The sequence below is a fragment of the Sceloporus occidentalis genome, unplaced genomic scaffold, assembly GCF_023333645.1.
Source record: "Sceloporus occidentalis isolate IW3139 unplaced genomic scaffold, rSceOcc1.0.p SCAF_24, whole genome shotgun sequence".
Classification (NCBI taxonomy): domain Eukaryota; kingdom Metazoa; phylum Chordata; class Lepidosauria; order Squamata; family Phrynosomatidae; genus Sceloporus; species Sceloporus occidentalis.
This window is the reverse complement of record NW_028317004.1, coordinates 9,061,089-9,082,152: the sequence shown is the minus strand read 5'-3', so window position 1 is coordinate 9,082,152 and position 21,064 is coordinate 9,061,089. Positions and strand designations below refer to the sequence as shown.

Below are 21,064 nucleotides of genomic sequence, written 5' to 3'. Positions count from 1 at the left end.
GAAAATATTAAAGCAGAATGCATAATCCTAAAAATAACATTGTTTCTGGCATCCCCAAACAGCCATAACTAGAGCGATTGAATAAGATTCACAAAGCTGAAACTATGTTTCTAACAGTTGTTTTTTTTTTTTTTTTTTAAATCTGTTTCCAATATTTTTTTGCAGTCAGTGTTAGTTATAAACACTTTACCATGAAACACAGCGAATATTTTTCATGAGATTATTTGACTCAAAATTAGGCTACAAAAACAGGTTGAGCGCTCCATAGGAATAAACACATAGTTGGCTGGTGTTTTTTTTTTTTTATAATTTTGAGCGTTTTCTCTCCAATCTTATTTTCTGTATAAGCATGTTATAACAGCATTAATGCTTCCCGATGGATGCTTGTAAAGCATAGCAGGACTGGACATTGGACAGCTCCCCTAAACACCTGGCAGAATGAAGCCATAGAGCTGCTCCGCGAAAATGGCTACACTGCTGGCTAAATGTTACCTTAGAGTGACGGACCATCTGTTTGCCATCGTGTTTTTCTGTGGCGTACAATTGTTCTGCTACTCGACTTAGAATACGTATGAGTCGATTGGCACTGGGCTGCCTAATGACCGTTTACCTGCCTTTTGCATAATATCTAGTTCTCACTTTGTGACTTTGTGTGCTTCTTGAATGTCATGCAGGTTCTCCATGCATAATAATTCTTTTTTCCCCTTCGATATGACATGCCTTTCCTGCCTCTCTCTGTAGGTAGCTTTAAATAGGCATCTTAATTACAGGATGAAAGGCACTTAGTATGAGTATTTTTATTATATTACATTGGCGTGTGCAGTGAAGCAAGCTGGCAATACAAACTCCCGTAATAACTGGGAGTAGCCGCACTTGAGAACAGAAGCTGTAGTAACAAGGTTTCCATCTGCCTCCATTCATAAAGTATGCCTGCTGTTGCCGTCAGAGGCTATGGAGAAACCGCCGGGGTCTAGATAAATTCCAGCCTGAACAAACACTGCGTGTGCTTAGTCAAACATTTTAAGCCCATTCACAAAACCTCTTCCTTTGAATGAATGGCCACTTTAAATTCAAACACTCGCAAGCCTTTGTAGTCATAGTCGTCTTGGAGAAACCTAGAAAGGGGTAATATATGTTTATTTGACGATCACATAATTCACATTATCCATCAGAGAACAGAGAGCTACGTGTGCAGTTCATGAGATGTTCCCGAATAAACAGAAAGTGCCTGGAAATGGTAAATGATTTGTTTAAGGGCACCATCAATGTTTTATACACCTTCTATATTTTTAGCATTAAAGTAATCAATCCCTCAATCAGTACGTGAAACTGTTGACTTTTAAGATGTGGAGCATCAAGACAGCACGCTAAAACTATCTTCTGTTGTAATTTTAAGTGTGATGCATCATCTTTTCTCGAAAGAATGCTATCAGAGTTCTTTTTTATATTGTTTCCTTTAGGCTTTAAATTACTTTAAAAGTGGCTTTATTGATTTGTAATATTTTCACAGCCAGGGTTTAGAGATGTCTGTTCTGTCACATTCATATTCGCACCTTTTAGAACCTATAAAATGCTTTCTCATGGCTTTTTCAGTACCATTTGAAACTTTCCCTAGAGACTCTTTATTGAGCAAATTACATCTATCCATCTATCTTCTATCTATCTATCTATCTATCTATCTATCTATCTATCTATCTATTATCTACGCTTTGGAACATAGCTTTATGTTATTTAACTGCACTTTAACTTATCACGCAACTCATTATGGAGATCCGTGGACTATGTAATAAACTATTAGCTGGGATTTATCACATTAATAATAATATAAAATTGTTCGACTGCTTACAATTTTGTACAAGAAGCATTTAATTGTTCATTAAATGCAAAATGGGCCGAGTGGCATAGTCAGTGTATAGTGAGAAAACATTCAAGGATTACAAATGTGTCACTGATTCTGTCTCCAAATTAACTCCCATTAAAAAAAAAAAAGAAATAAGGATGAACATTCCCAGGTTTTAAAGATGAAATAATAAGAAAAAAAAAGAAATTAACATTGATTTTTTTAAGAACAATAAAGGCATTTTTGAACAATATATAAAAAAAAATTATATGGCCTGTCTTGTTTATTGTCTCATTTATTGTTCTTAAAAAATCCCTGTTCATTTGTTATTGTTTATCCTCATATTGTTGTTTTATCTTGTTTGCACTCCTTTCACTTTATATATTGTTGTTTTTTTAAAGTAGATATTTCTACTTGACTAAGTGAGCTGCATTTAATTATTCACATCTTATTTATATTAGCGCCTTATCACCTTTCTTACGTATTCCCAGGTTTTTAACATTGGACTTATGTGTTATGTCCTTGTACATGCATTGATATGTATTGTGACTTACACAATGTTGTGATGACCCTGAATTAAGGGTGTATTTGTTAGGATTGGGTATGCTTTAAAACAAAACAAAGTCAGACAAAGTCTGAAAACAATACTGTTCTGAAAGACATAATATTAAAATAAGTGATATAAGGCGTATGATTTACAGTATAAGCAATCACGCATGGCTTTAAAGAACTAAATTATTGCCTAACGTTTATTATAGTGGGGTATTAAGCAACATACGCTTGTTTTCCCTTATACAGCAGCTTCTAGGCCCTGATTACTGATCTTCATCCAACAGCACCACGGAATTTGATGGCGCTATATAAAACAATAAATACTGATAATATGGCATGATGTGCTTGCAATGTCTACCTGCTGATGCATAACGGTGATGCTACCAGATTTACCATGTGGTGTCAGAAAACACACTCACTCAGCATGTGCATTTTGTAAAACTTGTATCGGTACCATAGTTCTTGAATTACAGCGGCAGAAAAGGCTACCTAGATAGGTAATTTCTGCCTGAATCCTAAATTACAGCCGCAAAGGAAGCATGTAACAAGCTGGCTTGTGCTCCCAAGATGTAACATCATGGAACCATGCAGTTCAAAATGGAAGAAGTGGCCTCAAGAGATAATTAATAGATCCAGCAGTTACAACTAATGTTTTATTAGCATCAAATTTGCCATTTAAATTTGATACAAACTCCAGGATAAAGGACTGCTGAGAAGGGAACACAATATCCGTGACCTACCCTGGCTACCTCTACTTAAACCAGGAAGCATAGAAACTCCTTGTACATACTCAGTAATATTTGTTTTGATGTCACTGATGCAGCGGCTAGAACAGCACGATAGGATCACGGTACAAAATATGTTAACTGGAGATTATGCCCTTCTAGATGATACTATATGTGCTTCTAATGTTATACTTCTTAAATAAAAGAAAGTATGACTATCCTACTTTCAAAGAACTGACAATTAGACCGATTTACAAAAAATAAAGCATGTATGGATACTTTGAATCTATATACATTTTTTCTATGGTTTGACAGAAAAAACTTTTAATTATTTAGATTTTTTGATTCTCTGAATTCTCTGAAGAGTTTCAGCCAGAGGTCTGGGCTCTGTGACAAACATTGAAGAGACTATGTAAAAACTGCAGAACCTTTCAAACCACTCTGTACATATCTCCAGATGTATTGGTTCTATAGAAAAAACACACCTGGGCCTTGAAGCTATTGAATATGTTCTGGTTGGCTATTTATTTGTAATTTGTTTTATTGGCATGCTAGCATTCAGATGAATCATTCTCCACTTAAAGTTACATCATTTATGTAAATATTTTTCTAGTGTTGTGCATCGTAATATTAGAAGTCACGCACTGTATGTTTCTGACCTTTTAACCGATTTAACGCCCTCGTTGTTTTCAGTTCATGATGCGGTGTAATATAAAAACAAAATATTTTGCCATTAACTGATTTATATTGCTGTGATCTAAAATTCACTCTTTAGCAGATTAAAATGTAACAGATTAATAATGAATTCCGTAGTGCTTCACAATCATAGTCGCAAACAATAACAACCTAGTACAAAGGGAGAAGAGGGCCCTGCTCTTGATCTACTCTGTTGAGGGGGAAATTTAATAATAAATACATCGACTTGTATAATCAGAATGTTACCTGTCTGATGTCAGACGTTTCTAGTCAACCCAATGTCACCCACCGTCATGTATGTTTTATGTATGCCTCCACACAGAAATGGTCCCGAAGACGTCGGAGGGCAGTCCCGCTGAAGCGGAGCTTCACCCGGCGATCTCCGAGTCAAACCCGGAGAATTCCCAGATATGCTAATGACTTATCATACACATATTGAGAACAAGACGTTAAGATCAATGCTTACATAATAACCACAAATATATTGTTTAATTTACAGGCGCCTTCACACAGAATTATTAATTAAGTGTATAGAACTGGGAAATGTAGGATTTGGGAAATGTGACCTAAATATTACATTATTTATTCTGTAAAATGTAGAATTGCTATGTATTATGCTTTATAATGGTAATCTTAAACTTAATGATGGGTACACTTCCTGTTGTGGGCATCCGTAGAAGTTTTTTCCAGGGGAGCAATATATCCTCCCCACCTTTTACCTCTCCCAATTTATGAAGTGCTGTTAACATATTTCCCATGATGTTCGGCCAACCAAATGGATGGCTTAAAATCACTAGATGAGCATTTCACAGTACCAATCCATAATGAAATAAAAGCTAACCTTTGGCACTCAAGTTGTGGAGTGCTCGCTTCCCCATTATGTGTAACATACTAGATATGTTGAAAGTCATTGGAAATGTAGTCTCAGCAGCTGGGGCATTAACTAACCCCAGCTGCGCTACATGTTTGAAATACACTTGCCCAAGTGTGGACCATGTGCCTGTGAAGGGGAGGGGGCTAGCTAGACGGAGAGAAAGAGAGAGCAGAGCAAACCACTATGGCAGCAGGGGGTGTACAGAATGAAATAAACGTTTTCTTGCTGCACTCCACCCGCTACCAGGTGTTTTATTCTGCTCTCTATGTCTGGTTAATCTACTCTAAACAGTCTACAGTTTCTCCTTCCCCTGCTGCTGCTTCAGTGGGCCTCTGAATTTCCCACCTCTGGACACCCATGCTCCATGTGGACCATGAAACTATATTAGCTTAGAAATTAGAAATTCTTTATTTTTCATGTACATATATTTCCATTGTGCTGATAATTTTACATTTTATATCAGGTCAGTTTTATAAGTTTTCCTTAAGGTCTTAGTATCTGTTGTAGTATGTTTTTATTAGCTGTCCATAACCATTTAAGTTGTGATTGAGAAAACCCAAAACAAAAATAATGTATACACCAAGATATTTTAGCAACCTCTTGGGACCTCTTGGGTGTCAAAAAGAGTTCCTTGACTTATAAAAACCAACCAGGAAACAAAAAGGTAAACATGCCTTTACGCCCACCAGTATCCAGCATCTGAAACTGAGTTGGCCAAACACTTAAAAACATTATTTGTTGGTGATGTGGTTTAATTCATACTTTGTAAAAAAATTATTAATATTACTCCAATCTACAGATCAAACTGAGCAATAGCTCAAATAAAGTTTGCATATTTTATAATATGTAATTGAACATTTTTATAGTCAACAATGGTTATGCTGTCTTGTAATATGAATCTTCACTCTTTTTCTTAACTATGACATATTAATATTTTTGATAGATGATCCAGCAAAGTCAGCTATTGCAATGATAGCATTTACTTCCATGACACATAGCCTTGAAATGCTTGTTTTGTCCATTTTTAGAAATGATACATGTTATACTTTGCTGTTACCCGCTAGTCTTACGGAAAATAAAAGTGGTGTTTAGAAAATGACCATGAGCCTGGTAGTCAACCTGACAAGCATGAAAGAAATATTTAACATCCCTGAACCTAAGCGATTGTTTACGTGTAAAAAGTGTTGGTAAAAAGTTTATATGTTATGAGGGATCTCTTGACTGTGGTCGTTTTGCACAAACATTTCCCCCATTGTATGAATACAGCTAAGTGTATTATTATTTAAACCCAGTAGTTGACCCTGGATAGGGCTGGACTGGTGATGAAAGGGTGGCCCTGGCAATGAAAAACGTAAAGCTCATTTGCTGTTGCATCACCACTGTCTCTTTCAATGGAGAAGTAAATCATGTGGTCTTGTTGAAGCTGCAAATCTCAGATATAATGTCTAGATCAAGAACTGGATGCCAGTATTTCGGCTTTCAATGGAAGAGTGAATGAATCATATGGTCCTGTTGAACCTGCAAATCTCAGATATAATGTCAAGATTAAGAACTGGATCCCAGTATTTCGGCTTGGGTCAGATTGTTCTATTGTGCCTATCAGTCTTCCACATGATTTACCTGATCTCTTTTTTGACTAGTTCAACAGAAAATATGGACCTTGAGAAAATTCTAATCTACTAATGCAGATATCACTTTTGACCCAATATTGTTGGTGATCTCTTTTTACTAATGGTACTCTATGTTGTGTTTAAAGGGACAGTCTGCCAATGAAGAATGCATATTAAAGTACTGCAATTTATTTCTTTACCTGTATTGAGAAAAAAAACAATGTTGACTGTTATTTGTACAGGTGATTTGGTTAAATGCATAATTTGTCTCTATATATCAGTCTGAAACTGATAGTCAAAACAGCTGCGTGAAACATCTCTACACTGATAAATTCCTTCTTCACAACATCAGATGTGCCACCCAAATTTGAAAAATAGTTTAGAACTTATTAGAAGATCAAAGCATCTAGTTCACTAAATCTAGCCCAAGGCATTCTGAATTCTTCAAGCCCCCATCAGATAAGAATAACCTGAGTCAGCATGCCACACAAGTTTCCTCGATTTAGGATAAAGAGCACAAGTAATAATAATTGGAATCCAACAACATTTTAGCCCATCTTTTGTGATTAGCTCATCTATTTTCCTAACTTTTTTGTTCACACAAAGAAACCCGGAGGAATGATACATTGTACTGTTTAAAATGAACGGAAAACAATTAACTTCACAGCTTTTAGTATAACTACATTTATTTATTAATATTTACTATATGTTGCATTTTTTACTTTTCAATCCATGCATTTTTGTTAGATATAGTTTAATACTAATTTGCCTCTGAGGGGCTGTGATCAGTGGCTGTACGTGGCAGAGTCAGCATTGTCAAATTAATTTTCTGTCTTGAATTTATCTCTTACTCTCACCCATCCGAAGACCACCTTCAGGATAGGATATTGATTAAAATATGCTGTCTTTGCCAGTCTTAGCTTCCATGACATATATCTCAAAAACAATGATTGGCAAACAAAAAGTGCAAACTGTAGGTACACTACATAACCAAAAGTATAGTGACACCTGACCATCACACCATTACGATCATTCCAAAACCATGGGCATTAACAAGGAGTTGGTCCCCCCTTTGCAGTTATAACAGGCTCCACTCTTCTGTAATGGCTTTCCACAAGATTTTGGAGTGTTTAGGATTTCTTGCCCATTCAGCCAAAAGTTCGTGAGAAGGCCTTGCCCGCAGTCGGAATTCCAATTCCTTCCAAAGGAGTTATTTAGGGCTCAAGTTAAGACTTTGTGGGTGCCACTTGCCACACCAAACTCATCAAACCATGTGTTTATGGAGCTTGCATTGTGCGCAGAGCACCCTCATGCTGGAACAGGAAAGAGCCTTCCCAAAACTGGTGTCACAAAGTTGGAAGAATGCAGTTTTTAAAATGTCTTTGTACATTACCCTTCACTGGAACTAATGGGCCTACCCAAACCCTTAAAAAAAGCCCCCGACCATTATCTCTCTTCCATCAAACTTTATAGTAGGCACACAATGCATTCAGATAGGTATTGTTCTCCTGGCATCTGCCAAACCCAGATTTGTCCATCAGTCTTTCAGATAATAAAGTGTGATTCATCATTCTAGAGAAGAGATTTCACTGCTCCAGAGTCCAATGGCAGTGCGATTCACACCATTCCAGCCAACACTTGCAATCCTTGGCTTGTGTGCACGGCTTGTGCTGATGTTTATTCCAGAGGCAGTTTGGACCTCTGTAGTGAGTGGTGCTACAAAGGACAGACAATTGTTATGCACTGCGCTCTTCAGCACTTGGTGGCCCCACTCTACAAGTGTGCATGGTCTATTACTTTAAGGCTGAGCTGTTGCTAATACTAGACATTTCCAGTTCACAATATTAGCATTTACAGTAGACCGGGGCAGGTCTAGCTGGGCTGAAATTTCATAAAAACTGGATTGTGGCAAAGGTGGGATCCTATGACAACGCTACGTTTAAAGTTACTGAGCTAAGTATGACCTACTCTAGTGCCAATCTTTGTCCACTGAGATGGTTGCCTATGTGCTTGATTTTAGCAATCGATTTGGCTGAAACACCTAAACTCAATAATTAGGAGGGGTGCCCACATATAGTGATTGACAAAATAAAAGTACAAACTATAGATGGTTTCTGCATATGAATTTACTTATGTGACCGTTCTTTATGTCACCTTTGTATTGCACATGAAATGCAGAGCCACCCTGCACCAAAAACTATATACAGTCATTGTGCTTTTTGGTGCAGAACTTTTAAGAGATGACATTGTTTTACAATCAGCCTTCTGCTATCAGAAAGGCGAAAGCAGAATGTTAAATTCAGGAGCTTGGTAGGTGTCAAGAAAACAGGAATATGCATGTGGAGCTGTAGTGTAGGAGTGAACAGAGGGTAGCCATTTGTCTGGTTCTTGTGTGTATGAACTTCATTACTTTTGTTTTTTTCCCTCTTTGTTCCGTTGTTCATTTGTTCTTCCCTTTTCAAAGCTGGAAAATTCCTTTAGTTGACCTGTGATGAATGAGAAATTTCAGCAATTCGGACCTTTTCTGTACATACCATATACCGGAAAGTGATGTGTTCTGCTTGTGGTATTTGAAGAGTTTGGGTTGCTGCATAACATTTGCTTGTGTGTGTTATTTGCAAGGACTAAAGGTGGAGTTTAACTCCTGACTGGAACCTTTCTGTGCTCACTGTATGTGCTTTCTATGGAAAATGTGAATGTGGGTAGAGCCCACTTAGCAGATTGTCTGGCAAATGGTTAGGACGGTATATAACTGGGCCACTCGGTTTCATATAAATAGGTTTTATATATGTATATCCGACTTGAACAGCACTGTCCTAAATTCGTTTAGCATTCCTTTATATTTTAGTATCTCATTCTGTATTAGTTAAGTAAGGTTAAGCAATAGATGAGCAATGTGAATGAGATGAAGTGGAATCCATGCATTCAATTTTTCTCTATTTTTACGCAATCGCTACCAAAGATTAAGATAAGATCGTCTGTGATTTATTATCTTGAATAGCAAAAAATTAAGACATTGAAAAGTATTATACTTAAAGGATCATTGAAGGCTAAATACAAAGCAGTTTATTGCAAAACCTACTTTATATGTATGAATTCTGTAATATATTCTTATATTTTTTTTGTATTAATCTGTGTTTTTTTTTAAAAAGCTTTTCTATAACTTCCAACAGGCTGTGTTAGAGCCTGCAGTCCGGCATCCATCCCTTGTGGCACACTTTGGCTGTTGTAGTCACTGTAGCCCAAGTGACGAGCATGCACGTTTTAAACTTTTGATTCCTAAAAAAACCACCTAGCAGAAAGCTATCCTTAGCAGCCAGTGAAAGCAACTTTGCGTTTCAAATTTTGTCATGTAGGATGGGGCTTTAATAGTGTATGAGCGGTAAGGATATATGCCTGCCTCAACAATTTCTTTGAAAAAAAAAAAAAAGAAAACAGGTAAAAAGCCAAACATAAGCTCTCAAAGTTGCTGTTCCCACATATAAGTCTTTTCCCAGCTTTCTCTTATTTTTATATTATTATTATTATTATTATTATCCTTTATTTATATAGCGCCAACAGTTTACGCAGCGCTTAATACAATACATAAATTCAAGGGATATGACAAGACAAGAATTGACAGACTAAGACAAACCGATACATTTGGTAAGCTTACAATCTAGAAGGAAATGGGGTGACAAACATAATGCACTCCTATGGAATTCTTCTTTTTTAAAACAACATTATTTTGTTGTATTTTATTGTTGAAAACATTTCAGCGGGCCCTTTAAATCTGTCTGTCTTCATTGCTCCGTCTGCCCATCTCTGACATTACAGAATGGATGTTACCTTTAAGGTCTTAAACCAACCTTACTCCCATCACACCTATCACACGTCACTCCCATAATACCTGTCACACAAAAAAGTCACTTAAAACACTCACTCCCATCACATTACTGTGTATTAGGATCTGTAATGCATGAGCATGACATTGCAGGTGGGCGTAGCTGTAGATGGTCAGACTGCTGTGATGTATTACATAGAGGAGGGGCTTTGGAAGAAGAACTGGACTCTGTTTCTAAGCAACTGAAGTATTTCAATAAATATTTAACACAGCTTTTAAGAGACAAGGAGCAATAAAGAGAAAAGCAAAATGACAAATAGGTTTCTTTTACTTATCATGATGCAAAAGTTATCTGGGCATCAAACAGCACCTTTAAGTTCCCAGCATTTCGGTATATGACTTTTTTGGGACATTATGTGCTGCTTTTATCATTTATCAGCAACTATTCTGGCTTGCACAGTTTGCTTGTGCAATAAAACATCCCGAGCAGTCTAGGAGTGTCCTAGCGTATCCTCTAGAATGATATTATAGGAGTTCTCCGATTAACTTCCAATCAAGTACTTAACACGACTGAGCATTGCTGTGTCATACTGAAGACCTGTCATGTGCGCAGTTGTGATGATTGAGCTGGATAGCTCTGTATCAAAGTACCCAGCAAATGGCAGTAAGGTTAAGTACTAGTTATAAAATGTCACGGGACATCCAGTTTTGTTTGGCAAAACCACCACTCTTGATTTCGAACATGCGTACGGGTTTTCTGTGAATGGTGGTAATAAAACATAGCCTTTTATTGTGATTAAATCGGAAGGAATCGATTGGCGGTGAAGTAATCAAGCCAGCTAGGCTCACAAATGGTACGCGCCAGAACACTACCGAAGCAGTAGAATAAACAAAGTCCAGGCTAGACTCAATCAGAGAGTGGAGAAGAGTAACCAACAGGCAAAAGAAAAACAAAAGCTGGGTCAAAATAGATATCTCTGAATATGGGAGCAATCTCATTATATAAAGGCTGCATGGATTCCCTGATCTATATACCCTACATATCTTTGATCATAGGTAAGGGTGGAAATAGAACAAGCCTAAGTGTTCCGCCTACATTCAGCTCATTCTTGTTAGATGTCATCAGTGCAACATAGGAACTGTTCCGAGTAACGTGATGCAAGTTAATCTGAGAACACTAACCAGCCAATTACTTATGGTGGGCAAAAAGAAAATTACAAAAGCCCACCAATGTATAAAGTACAGAAAGAAAAATAAAATACACTTAAGCCAATACGAACATGTCTAAAAACTATCCTTCCATGAATTCACAAAAATAGAAGGACTGCAAATTGCAGATTAAGTTGCATGGGTCAGAGCTGTTCCAAACCTGTGTTGATGAGACCTAACAAGATAACAACAACTATGCGCAAAGCCACAAATAAAAGGACGGCTTATACAAATGATTTTGTTTCGTAACAAATAAAGCAATAAAAGTAAGTTTTTGGGGTTTTTTGAAATGGCGAGGCCAAGATATTTTTTTTTCGTAAATGGAACCACCCGCCGCTCATTGTATGTGCAAAAATGTCATCAATTTATATCATTTTTACAGTATGAGAAATATTTACCATTAATATCATTTATTTCTCCCTTTAATCTTGCTACACTTGTGAGTTCTTCAAGTTAACGATCCAGATAACCCATCATCGTGCATTTTCCAGTACATTTCCTTCAGCAAACCCAACCGACTGCTTTTTAATAGCAGCAGTCATTTGGTGATTTTTTTTTTAAAAAAGTCTTCCAATTTTTTTTTTCTTAATGCCGTTTGTTATATGTCAGCGTGGACGTTCATTGATATAGAACGCTGCATATAAATTAAACATTAAAAAAAGGTAGACACAGGCAGCCTCAGAAGCTCAATTATAATCTTTGGTTATGCAGTTAGTGCCTGAAGGACACCCACGTCTAATTCATATCACATGTCCTTCTTTTGAAAGATGATCATTGGGTCTCAGGTAACTTTCCAACACAGCGAAAGGATGCATAATTTATAGACCCTTTTCTGAAATGAAAAAAATAAATAAAAAATCTCTCTCTATATATATTTATATATATTTAGAAAAATAAAGCAGGAACCTTAATCTCTATGTTTTTCTTCATTCCAGATTGGGACATTGCAAGATTACTATCACTTCTATCACAGTAAAACTATCAAGAGGTCAATTTTGTCCAGCCGAGGTACACACAGCTTCATATCAATGGAGCCTAAGGTAAGCAGATCACTTGGGGTTTCCAAAGCTACGGGTGTTACATTATTAATTGGTAATCTCATACCGATAAGCGATGCCCACTTGCCATCTGACACTTTTAGGACTGTTACACTATCTGCCCTAATTGATAGTCAAGTGTAAAAGACAAAGCCTTGGGTGAACTGACAAAGGATTAAAAAAAATGATACTACACTTTAATTTTGGAACTCTTAGTGAAAAAAATGATAGTGATAGTCACAAAGAGGATTTTTAGACAGTGGTACGTTATATATGTCTAGTGTTGTAATGTACACATAACATTTATCTTCCAGCATGTAAAATGTATATCCATTGACTGAACGCCTTCCAGCAAGTAACTAAAAGTCCATTTAGAAATATAGCTTCATTGTTTCTATGAAATGTACATTATTACAACAAAACATAAATAATGCAAGATTTATATTAATGGGTGGTCTTAAATGGTATGAAGGGCTTAGTCTTACAGCTTCAATTTTACAAGTTTGGATAAGTACTACAAAACAATGTTATATTGTGATATGGCATTAAAAATTGGTGCCATGTCTAGAAATCAATGGGATCTATTAGTTATATATTAAGCTAATACATTCATTTGGTTTCTGTAGTTGATTGTTCCAAATATAATTCCTCACCCATAATGGCCCCAGTTCTTGATTATCAGCTCAATTACTAGATTTTTAAAGTTTTCTTTATAAATTATGTTTGTATAATTCTTAAATTTGCTTAAACTTGAATTGGTGCAGAACATATCAATATATGAGGAGGTTTAGGTGAGTTGCCCAGAGCATTGCAGAATCAAGACTGAAAAGATATACCGGTATTACAATTAAAAATTGCAATGTAATATATAGTCAATTTTTAGAATATTTTGATTAAAGCCAAGTGTTTTTTTTTATTTTTTAGAGGACAGAACAACTTTGAAGTTTAAAGTGCTTTGGGAGCCTGTAGGCCAGAGTTATCAAAGAGTACAAAGGCCTCCTTTATCTCAGTTCCATAATAAATTTAGGTCTTTTTGTATAGTACTTTTGTTCTATCGGATATGTAAAGTCAGTGCTTCAGGGTGTCGTAAGGCAGTGTTCTCGATATCTCCCTAATTAAAACTAACTTAACCTGCAGCAGTTCTGTTTATTAGTAACTTTAACTTATTCTAGAATACGCTGATTTAATAACCACAGAGACTATGTGGCTCGTGACGAAGTCAATAAACCAAGTGCAAAAGTCTAAATAATGACATATAGAAGAAAGTGTATCTTTGTCCCAACATATAAAATGACACATAGCACAATATTAATGCCTCTTACGTCCCATTTTTAGTTCTCCTCCCCAAATTATCACTCTGCCCAAAAATTTGTGCTTAATCAATTTCAATGTATCTTTGCTGGGAACTGCACAAGGCCCTGACTACTGCTTTTTGTGGGGGAATGTGAAAAAAGCAGATCAGCAAGTAGCCTACCATAGCACTCCAAGGAAGCTATATCTAAATCTGAAAGCTATAGGCTATAACCTATATTTACGATGTTGGACTATAGTTATTCTATTCCAGACCTTCACCCTGCCATGGTGCAGCATTCGGATTAATCTCTCTAAACTCACACTGTTCTAGACTTCTGTGCTAGCAGCTGGTACTATCAGTAACATCACTCTTACTACATGTTAATAGGAAATTACTAGTGTAGTGTGCAAAGACAGACAATAACTCTATAAAAACAAATGCATTATACAGAGAAGGCATCCTTGATTTTGCACATGCACGTTTACACTTACATACATAAATATATATAACTAGATGACCCCGTTTCTAATATTAAAATGAAACTCAGGGGAGGGCTGGTATCTTCAGGCCCAGGGGACAGGTAAATCCAAGTGGCCCCATCAGCCCCTTGTGACTGCCCCTGGTAACACATATATGCACTGGCCCACATATTTCCACCCACACATACCCACTCGCATACTTACACCAATACACACTTAAACATATTCACTTACACATACACTTTAACGCACACTTACACACTCATGCTAACATATACTCCCTCACACACACTTACACATACACATTTATGCTAACACACACTTATACATACACATTTATGTTTACACACTTACACATACATGTTCATTCTAACACACAAGCACATACACATTCGTGCTAACAGACAAACACACACATTCGCGCTAACACACAAACACACACATTCATGCTATCATACACACATTGACACATACACATTTATGCTAATACACACTCCCTTTCTCTTAAACACTTATAAATTCATGCTAACACACACTTACTAGGGAAAGTATTCAGAGGTTGGGCAGACTGGATGGGCCGAATGGTTCTTATCTGCCGTCACTTTCTATGTTTCTATGTATGTTTATACATACACTCTTACTTTAACATACATACATACATACTCACTCCCTCACCCTTTCTCGCGCCCTTCCCTCACGCTCAGATTTCTTTCATTTTCAGCCTGCCCCTGATTAAACTGCAACAATAGCAGTTAGTGACTCCTCAAGTACTGTACTATATATGAAACATATCAGATATGATTGATTTAGAAGATTGTAAGCTTGTAATGTTTCAGCTTGTCTTAGTCTGTCAATTATAGTCTTGTCATACCCTTGAATATATGTATTGTATTAAGCGCTGCGTAAATTGTTGGTGCTATATAAATAAAAGATAATAAGAATAAGAATAATAATTTAGAAGATCAATCTGTTTAACAAACCATTTTATCCATCCTATGCCATAAGCTTATTTTGCTATGCAAATACATTTTCATTTTTTGTTACTCATAAAATATATAATTTAATTAAAACATTGTAACAATAGAGTATCTGGTTATATCACATTACCATGTTCTACATCTGATATAACAGTATAACATCAGAGTACACACCGTTCAGAAAGTTTTATAAAATAAATTCTAGAAAGTCCTTTAGCTTCTCTAGTTATTCAGTGATACCCTTTGAGCGAATATAATTTTCCTCATAGAGGAAATTTAGGATTCAGCAGATAATCTACATTACTTATACACATATGATAGGTTGGATCCTAGTACATTTAGTGTAATCCACGCATTGGGTTCATTTGCATTCTAAAGACACTTAGTATTATTAATATTTGAACCTCCCGCTGGTATGAAGAAATGAAATACAAAATAGAGCAGCCTGTTAAATTATAATACTTACAGAGGAGATGGCTTTACATTAGTTAGTGTGCGGTTACAGCATGCACTTTTGTTTATTGTAAAGGGTTGACATACTGATATGTATCTATAGATTTATTGGAATAAATGCCAGGAGGATGGTTTATTTAATGCATCAGAAAATTAATCAGTCGCTTAATTAAACATAATAATCCACTATTGTAATGAAGGATATTAAGTCATTACTTACATAGTCTCGGGATTTTAAGGAAACAGAGGTAACTGGTGTCACTGTAAATATTTATCACATTCTCTTGTTACACGTATTAACTTTTGTAATGGGACTTGCTAGGCACTAGAAGACTTATTTATCACAAGAATTTACAATTCATCTAAGGATGCCCTGCTGACTTTGCTTCATTTGTTGTCTACCATCCCTCATTCACAAAATGTTCCTCTCTGGTCCTTTGGGCTTTGTGTAGAACAGAGCGAATGCCTTGAGCAGAATTGGCTGGGCACAATAGAATGAAGAAATGATGGGGATATATATATATTTATATATATATTGTGATTCTGGAATAAGTCATGTTTTATTGCCTCTGTACTCTCTTGAATGCGGCTCAGTGGCTTAAACACCTTATCAAATAGTTCACGATATGGACAAAAGTATTGGGACACCAACAGGACCAACAGGGACTTTGATGACAGGGCATTCTAAATACATATATGTTAATATGTAGTTAGTAAACCCCTTGTAGCTATAACAGCTTCCACTCTCATGGGGAAGGCTTTCCACATGATTTTGGACTGTTTGTTGGAATTTCATTCATCCAGTAGAGCATTTGTGAAGCCAGGCACTGATGTTGGATGAGAAGGTCTCGCAATCTCTGTTCTTCGATGGAGTGGAGGTCAGGAATCTGTGTGGACCAGTCTAGTTCTTCCCCACCAAACTCACCCAACCATGCCTTTATAGAACTTGCTTTGTGCACTGGGGCGCAGTCATGATGGAATAGAAAAGGGCCTTCCCCAAACTGTTCCCACAAAGTTAGAAGCACAGCAATGGTATGCTGAGGGGGACAATACTTTTTCCCATATAAATGTGTGAGCAATATGCTACTTAGCTATATCATCTGTGTATCTGACCTCTGCAATTATCTTACACTGTATCTAAGAAGACCCCATCAACCGTTTTTTTTTCTGGTCACCAGAGCATTTCACATGCTTCTAACCAGCACATGTTGCATACACTGCAAAAATGTTTTCAGAAAATGGTTGAAAACTGTTGTTTTGAACAAGTCTGATGGAATTAACCTGTACCAGGTGTTTTTTTTTTATAAACCTCCAAACAGTTAGGACAGAAAACGTGAATTCTGCAATATATTGAATTGGTATTTCTCCTCTTTTTTTATTGTGTCCTAACATTAATACTGGTCTATTCAACCTTGTATAACCAAAATTAGTCCAGAGGTAAAGTTCTGAAGATTGATGTTTAGGTTTTGCCACCGGTGCCACGGTTAGGCACTGAAACTAATTAGTGTGAAAGTATGAAATGTGTTAGACTATACATACAATTACTGAAATGGCAGAATATCAACAGTGTGCTGCTAGACTAACAAGGGGAACAAAAACTTTATCCCAAAGAGTTTATAGTTTAATCCATTTGTGGATTATGTTAAACCGCACGGACTAAATTCAATATATGTTTCATGCCAGGAGTGGGAATTGGTAATCACTGTGGTTTATATGACTTAGCAAATGTTTTTCTTGTTGGCAGGTGGAGTGGGTACAACAGCAGGTGGTAAAAAGAAGAATAAAAAGGGATTATAAACAGAATGATGTACAATCCACGTATTTCAATGATCCCAAATGGCCAAGCATGTGGTACATGGTGAGTATGTACACTGCGTGAAACCATCGCTAAGAAGTTGGATATGATGGCTGTGGATACTTATTCATCACAATTAGATAATCCACTTGTACTCATATTATCAGCCTGTTGTTTACAGTACACAAAGTTTTGTTTGTTTCAAAGGATGTTTCACAGAAAAAAATATTCTAATGAGCAGTTCTTTGTTAACTTTCATGATTTTCGCTGTTATTATTTGGGTGAAATTATAATTGGTACCACGGTGCAATCTGCATTTCAGTTAATCACCAGTTAAATTATGCTTTGTTGGCAATGTCATGGTCATTCTTACAGACACATTGTCTGTTCCATATACAAACAAAGAGCACAAATGACATACTATATTGTGTGGCAAAAATATTAACACATATGTGCAATAACACACACTATACTAGCTACAGGTTAATTTACACCTGATCTCAAGCTCCGTATATTCAGCATTGGTGCAATGATCAGTTTGAAGTAAATCAAATGGATCAACTTCAGTTTTTTAAAGTTCTAATGTTATTCTTTCAACTCATTTCGTTGAAGCCTGTACCTTTCAATGACCCAGGCTATCACACACATTTAGATCCTATAATGGTGCAGATAAAAGATATTGTCAGGAAGCACCTCTTCTCATGACTCTATGAAGCAAACTTGGATTACATCAGGGCACAGTGAGAAGAAATTGATTTCAAAGCATTGTTGCGGAAATTATTTTTTGTTTAAATTGAGAGAGAAAAAAGTCCCGGTGCCTGTGGTTTCTGTCGTGGCAGAATGGCCTTCTTGTCAACCTTTCAAAGATTTCATATTGTTTCAATGATAGGTTTCTCAAAGGTGATAAAGTCTGTGTGAGGCTGAATACGGTAGGTAGTTCTTTCACAAGGAGGTTTGAAAATTGATTAGACCCAACTTTTAAAGGTGCTTCATCCATCTGACGAAGCACAGACAAATATTGGATGATTCCTTAACCCACTGCTGTTTTGCTGCAGCTATAATAAATGAAAACTTGGAGAAGACTTTTTCCTCCTCTGTCCATTCTTAATTTGCTTCAATACAGAGGAAGGTTGGCAACTTTTGGCCCATTGAGGGCAAGTAAAACTACTGCTGGGCATTCGCCTCCCTAGCTGCATTTGCGCTCAACTTGGATTCATTTAACCAAAGTTATCTAAATCCCTTTTGTCTTCAGTAACACATCTGCGGTAGAGTAAAGGTTGTAAGTAAATATGAATGAGCATGTGCAAAGATTATAATGCATTTTATTTTAGCCATCTATGTACAACAAGGGAGAGTGGATGGCTTTATGCCCTGTCACGCTCCGTTCTGTACGTAAAAGAAGTAGCTTTTGCCAAAAGGAAAGTCATTTGAATAAATTAAGATGTAATAAAAATAAACAAATAATGTTCAAACCGTGGACATGGTTAACTGCATGCAACTTGGGGCAAGATAGGGTGCCCTACATTTCAGTCTTGCACATCTCTGTGGTCTGGCTTTGTTATAGTCAATGAATATTGCCAGTCTGTTATTGGATATGATCATGCATATAACATAACAGTTTATTATTATTATTATTAATTTATGTATATAGCACCATCTTATTCCACAGTACTTTACAGTTGGGTAAGCAGAACAGGTAGGGGAAAATATGAGAGCTCTAACAAGCTTATGATCTAGAAGGAGGTAGGGATATATTACACAGGATGAAAGTGCTAATATTTGAGGGGGACCAGCCACACAATTGTGGTAGACATTGATTAAATATACAGTATAATTGTGTTGTACCAGAAACTTGCTTATAATTTACCTGTGTTCAGGTTTCCTACTAATTTGATGGGGAGATTATTGTTCAATCAAAAATGCAAATATACCTTTCTTGTTTTCAACTTTACTTTTTGATCAACTAACATGAAAGTGTTGCCAGCATTTCATAATAATCGTGGTGCTGTTGCTATGCTAGAGGTAGTTTGTTTCCCAATTTTAATATTATCACACCATATTTAAAAGAATTCATGTTAGTGTTATTAAAAAGAATATCTGAAGAAATCTGACAGGTTAGCTGGCAAACATCAATAATTGTCTTTTCACCCAAAGGATGTTCCTTCTTCATTCTGTCTCATTCTTTTATTTTTAACAAAGAGGATTTTTAGTGATGTACCTCCTTAGTGCTACAGTTCAACAGAGGCAAACATTTTCTTCCCAAAGGTGTTGAGTGTGACAGCATCATGGCTGCATTTATGTACCGACATGGGCATCCGTGAAAACTTTTGAGCTCCGGCTACCCAGAGCCTTCTCTTGCGGGACGCGGCCAGTGGGCGGTCCCGATGACTTTAGGGGCATTCCTGCTGATGTCAGTGGACGTTCCTGCTGACATCGCCGGAAACACCCACAGTTAAAGGGGAAATGGGTGGGGAGCGGGGCGTGTCAGGACCCCGCTCCCACGACTTGGAGGATTCGGTTGCTTGAACCGGAGAAACGGTGCTTCACCTGGAGTTCTCTGGGTCAAACCCGGAGCGTTTCCAGGTATGGGCATGGGACAGTGGAAATGTTGGTAGATCTGCATTGAGCTTACAAGTAGTGTGCTGGCAAGTCCCCTCCCCCCCCACATGCATGCAACTTCAAACTTTCTATATGAGCCGACTCTTCAAATATTAAACCTTTTGTAATGCATCACAAAGATTCTGTTGTATAGACTTGCTAATCATGGCAACCAAAGAAAATATTGGAAAATAAGTCACCTGTGTTCAGCTTTGCTTTCCCGCTATATACAAGCAATAAATGGGATGCTCAGATATCATTAAACTAGAGTAGAATATGAAAGAGTCAGCTCAAGATTGTGTAACTTTGAGAAAGTTCCCATTCGCTCCTAGAGCCTGAGGTTGATGTAAAAGCCATATGACTCACTGAGAGTTCCCAGTTATGATCGTATGAACCTTAATAAACTTGTTTAATTCAATCAGTGGGAGAAGCGAGACACTGTTGCACCAACATACATACATGTCTTTCCACCCTTTTTATATGCTAAGCAAAAAATGTAGCCTAAGCAAAAAAAGATACCCTAAGCAAAAAAGATTTAGTGGGGTCTCATCTTAACTACAATAAAAATACCAATAAAAAGGGCTAACTACATACATAAAGTACATAAAGTAACAAAATACTTGACAATTTTTTTAGGTACTTATTGGTTTAAAATAATGAAAACGTGCTTTTATTGGTTAGTTGCATTGGATGGTATTTCTGTTCATGCCTTATGAAACATAATTCCACTTTTAAGGCAATGATGGGAACATACTGCATTCCGTAGAATTCTGTAGAATTACCACGCTTGTAGATTGAAATATTATTTTTTCTTCATTGTTCATTATATAAGTGAAATTATGCTTCCTCATTCCTTTTTTCATGATCAGAAAAATTCATTTTCATGTAAATGAGGTTCGAGAACCTCATGATGCTGGGTTTTTCATACTAGGGTTAGATAAAAGAATTATAAGTCCCCCCGGGGATTTTGATTTTGGTCAGTACAATTATTGCCCTTAGCTATTTTTGAAGTGAAAACAAATTAAGAACAGTTAAAAATCATTATTTTTTTCTTTTTGTGGGAAATTTTTAAAACATATTTTGAAGAATATGTATTAAAAAA

The 21,064-nt window shown here is 36.6% G+C and overlaps 1 protein-coding gene across 2 annotated transcripts in view; it reads left to right on the top strand.

The window, feature by feature from the left end:
• PCSK5 (proprotein convertase subtilisin/kexin type 5) overlaps window positions 1-21,064 on the top strand; it is a 157,876-nt gene that overhangs the window by 11,912 nt on the left and 124,900 nt on the right. For both annotated transcript variants that reach the window (XM_089485066.1, XM_089485067.1), the window contains exons 2-3: window positions 12,265-12,369; window positions 17,314-17,427. In XM_089485066.1, the coding sequence (XP_089341192.1) occupies window positions 12,265-12,369; window positions 17,314-17,427 (219 nt within the window). The remainder of the gene's footprint in view (window positions 1-12,264; window positions 12,370-17,313; window positions 17,428-21,064) is intronic.